Below are 4,589 nucleotides of genomic sequence, written 5' to 3'. Positions count from 1 at the left end.
TAGAAGTAAACTGGTGCCAATTGGGAAATTATTAGGGGTGGGCAAAAAAACCGAACCGAACCGAGTTAAACCGAACCAACCGAACCGAAACCGATTCAAACCGAACCAAAGTATATTTCAAACCATTCGGTTGAATATTTCTCCAATCCGAATGGTTCGGGTTGGTTCGGTTTTAAACCGAACCGAACCGAGAAACCGATGTGTTTTTGTAATTATTTAAATTAAAAATATTAGTAATACAAATATACTAAAATTCTAATACTAAACTATTATTAATTAGCATATATTCTTCTAACCTAATATGTAATCATCAAAATATTTGATTTAAAATATTTCATTCATTGGAGGCTTTTTAATTTTAATGATGTTGGTTTTTTTTACTTTAGTTAACTTTCATTTGTTTTAATTCTTATATATACTTTTGTGACTTCTTAAAGGTTTTTGTTTGAGTTTTATATTGAATTTAATTCATATAGTTTATGTTTACATAATTTATGTTGTACAACATAATTCCTCTTAGCAAAAATAAACTAAGAAAAATCTAATTAAACCGATCAAAAAAATAAACCGAACCGAATACAAATCAAACCGAATACAAACCGAACCGAATATAAACCGAACCAAACTAACTATGGTTTACTTCAGTTGAAAAATACTAGAACCGAACTAACTAAACCCGAACCGAACCAAAAAAATAACTGAAGTGCCCACCCCTGTAAATTATAGCCAATTGTGGTAAATATAATATCATCGGATCATAATGCGAAATTCCTCTTTAGGTTATTCGGCTCTGACTGTTTTTGCCGGCAGACGTCTTTGACCAGCGTAATGGTGCTGTTATGGTGCGGAAAAATCAAACTTTCGAAACCCTACCTAGCTTTGGCAACACAGACAGGAAGCTGCTGGTTCAGTTCACGTGGAGCCCTCTCTCACCTATAAGAGTTTAGACTGAATAATACGTTTATTGATAATGTAGAGAGTATTTATACAATGTACAAGTAGGGTATTTAGTACTATGTAGTAATTACAAATACATCCTTATGATATATACTTATTGCCTAATACTCCCCCTCAAGATGGTGGGACTGAGGTGACACCAATCTTGTTGCATAGTTGTTGAAAAGCTTTCCGTGGAAGAGGTTTGGTAAGGCCATCGGCTAGCTGGTCATGAGATGAGACATGAGTGACACGAAGCTGGCCGTTTTGTATTTGTCCTCGCACAAAGTGGTAGTCGATAGCAATGTGTTTCATCCTTGAATGAAAGACTGGGTTGGCGCACAGGTAAGTGGCGCCAATATTATCGCAATACACTGTAGGGGCAGAAGGAAGATAGACACCAAGTTCTGTCATAAGAGAGCAGATCCAGCGTAGTTCGGCAGCAGCATTAGCGACCGCGCGATATTCAGCCTCAGTGGAGGATCTAGCCACACCTTTCTGTTTGTGTGAAGTCCAAGAAACCGGCTGACTCCCAAAGTAGATGATAAAACCGTTTGTGGATACATAATCATCAGAGTCCCCTGCCCAATCTGCATCTGAGAACCCATGTAGGCGGGGATTTGCATCTTTACGAAGGAAGATCCCATGTGTCAAGGTCCCCGAGAGATAGCGCAGCACACGCTTGACAGCTTGCCAGTGATCTGTTGTGGGCTGGTGCATGAACTGTGATAATCTATTAACTGCATAAGATATGTCAGGGCGCGTCAAAGCAAGGTACTGGAGGCTTCCAACGACCCGTCGATATTCATGAGGATCAGGCAAGACTGTACCCGAACGCAGAGAGAGTTTTGGAGATGACGCCATCGGTGTGGAGACAGGTTTAGCATGAAGCATGTCTGTTTTGGTCAGTAAGTCAAAGTGCTTCCTACCATCATCATCATCATAGCCTGATAACCAATGGCATCACGAAGACCATCACTCGGCCTAAACAACACTTAACGTGGCACACATGGACACAAAATCCAATCCTAGGACAACACAGAATTATTATTGGTCACGATGTTTTTATCGAGAAGTTCGATGGGTTTTGCACTCATGGTAATTTGAGAGAAGCTATAGGGGTTTTAGATTTCTTACAAAATAATGGTTACACTATTGATTTGATTACACTTTTAAGGTTAGCGAAACTATGCGATAGACCAGAAGCTTTGGAAATAGCAAAGTGTGTTCATGAGCGCATTGTTTCTCTGTCTCCTCCCTCTGATGTTAGCTCTTGTAACGCCATAATCGAGATGTATTCTCGTTGTTGCGGATCTGTTGTTTATGTTAAACTAGATGGACTTCCAACCTAAAATCAATTGGTGATAAGTGGAGTAGCTCATCTATCTTATATATTGCTTAGGATCTTTTTCAACTACCGATGTGGGACACTTTGGGTCTAATAGTTTATGCAGCCAAGATGTTCCACGAGATGTTTGAGAAGAACACGGAGACTTGGTGTGTTATGAGGAGGTGTTTAGTCAGCAACGGTTATGGTGACGAAGCCATTAGTTTCTTTACTCGTTTTAAACGAGAAGGGAACAAACTAGATGGAGAGATATTTAAAGAAATCTTTTCTGCATATGCTTTGACCGGAGATGTTAAGAAGGGATTAATACAATTTGAAGCTATGCAAAAAGATTATGGAATCAAACCTTCCATGGAACATTATAATGATGTTACCAAAATGCTGGCAACTTCTGGTCACTTGGACGAGGCACTAAGCTTTAATGAGAAAATGCCAGTGGAGCCAAGTGTTGACGTGTGGGAAACGCTAATGAATTTTTCTAGGGTTCATGGAGATGTGGAGCTTGGAGATAGATGCGCTGAGTTGGTTGAGAAGTTGGATGACACAAGGTTGGACAAAGTTTCAAGTGCAGGTCTTGTAGCAAATGTGAACTATAAATATAACAGAACAAATGATATCGATACTTCACGTCCAGAAACGGATATGATCTACGAGATGCTAGAGAGTCTGCAGTTACAAATGCTAGAAATGGGTTATGTTCCTAGCACTAGAGAGTGGCGTAATGAACGCGTGGAGAAGGAGAATAAGCAAGAATGGACTTTTGGCTACAAAGAAGAAGTCGCGGTTGTTAAGAAGCTTCTTGACTCGAGGCCTCGATCTTCAGTGACCGTGATAAGTACTTTTCGCATTTGCCAAGATTCCCACGATGCATTGAAGTTAATGTCAGAGATAACTGGCAGACAGCTGATTGAGAGAGATTCAAAGAAATTTCACCAGTTCGGTAAAGGCATCTGCTCGGGCAAGCTGGTGAGCTGACTGATCGTTTCCTCTACTTAGATGTTTTTTTTTTAATTATAAAATAAGTTGAGATAAGAGTATCGACATTTGTTTCCAAAATCATTTACATAGGTAATGAATTTAAGATTTGATTAAATGACTATAGAGTTACTCTTTTGTGTCTGCTGCATGCTATTCGAGTCAATATCATGAGTCGAAACCGAAGTAAGAATTGAACCAATGACGTTCATAATACATAGGGGTGGGTCTCCAGATACCCGTTTGGATCTAGTATTTTGGATTTTTGGCTGTTCGGATATTTTTATACTTCGGGTTTGGGTATTTGTAGTTTAGATTCGGGTAATTCGGGTTAGGTTTGGTTATTTAAAATTATTTTAAAACAAGATCGGGATGAATAGGCCTTGATATTTTACTAGATACCCGGAACAGAACTCAAACCCGATCCAAAAAATTCGAACTCAAATCCGATCCGATCTATAAAACATTTTGAACGAATATTGAGTTAGAATAGATTAGATATCCGAATCCAATAGGGTATTATCCAATACCCGAATGGATACCCGAAATATCCATAATATATATTAACTATAAATCTCTAATAGTTTAGATTCATTTTTCTTCATAGTTCATGTTAAACCTAACTCCGTCTCCTTTGTAGACTTAATGGTTCTATTTTTAATTTCTCCACACCTTCCAATTTTACTGGAGGATAGACTCTGTTGTAAGGTTGTTTTGGTGAAATATTGCTCTTCATCTTTGAGTATTTGATGCCCTACTCTTTTGATAACAACCTATTTTATTGTTGTTTGCTTAATATTATATTGCTTTATCTTACAATATACACATCATTATTAGATTCAGGTTTTTCTTCTCATGAGCAAAGTTCATCCGGATCTTTTTTTAATGTAACTTTAAATAACCATACCCAACTTGAATTATCGGAAACCGACCCAAAGTATAGAAGTACTCAAATGGGTACTACACCCCTATACTGAAATATCCAAAGATTCAAAATACTCTATCTGAACCTAAACGGGTATCAAAATGCCCACACCTACTCAAAGATAAAGAGCAATACTTTACCAAAATAACTTTAGAAAGAGTGTATCATTTATTAAAATCGAAAGGTTTAGAAAATTAAAGACGGAACCATTAAGTCGGCGGAGATGGAGTAGGTTTAGCGTGAACTATGAAGGCTTGGACCGCGGGACAGACCCGTTTAAACCTGTGGCGGGGCGGGATTGGACCTAGGATTTTTTTATCCCGCAATGTTGCGGGCCTCACGAGAAAGGGACTGTGCGGGATGGGCTTTTAGCGGGATGGCCCAAACGAAACCGCGGTTAACCCT

The 4,589-nt window shown here is 38.7% G+C and overlaps 1 protein-coding gene across 1 annotated transcript; it reads left to right on the top strand.

Moving 5' to 3' along the window:
• Positions 1–828: 828 nt before the first annotated feature.
• Positions 829–3,259, top strand: LOC106298022 (pentatricopeptide repeat-containing protein At1g29710, mitochondrial). The gene is made up of 3 exons (XM_013734127.1): positions 829–910; positions 1,846–2,256; positions 2,385–3,259. Exons 1-3 carry the CDS (start codon positions 829–831, stop codon positions 3,257–3,259), a joined length of 1,368 nt encoding a protein of 455 aa, XP_013589581.1.
• The last annotated feature ends 1,330 nt before the right edge of the window (positions 3,260–4,589 follow it).

The sequence above is a fragment of the Brassica oleracea genome, chromosome C6 (assembly GCF_000695525.1).
Source record: "Brassica oleracea var. oleracea cultivar TO1000 chromosome C6, BOL, whole genome shotgun sequence".
Taxonomy (NCBI): domain Eukaryota; kingdom Viridiplantae; phylum Streptophyta; class Magnoliopsida; order Brassicales; family Brassicaceae; genus Brassica; species Brassica oleracea.
This window is presented reverse-complemented; position numbering and strand designations above follow the sequence as displayed.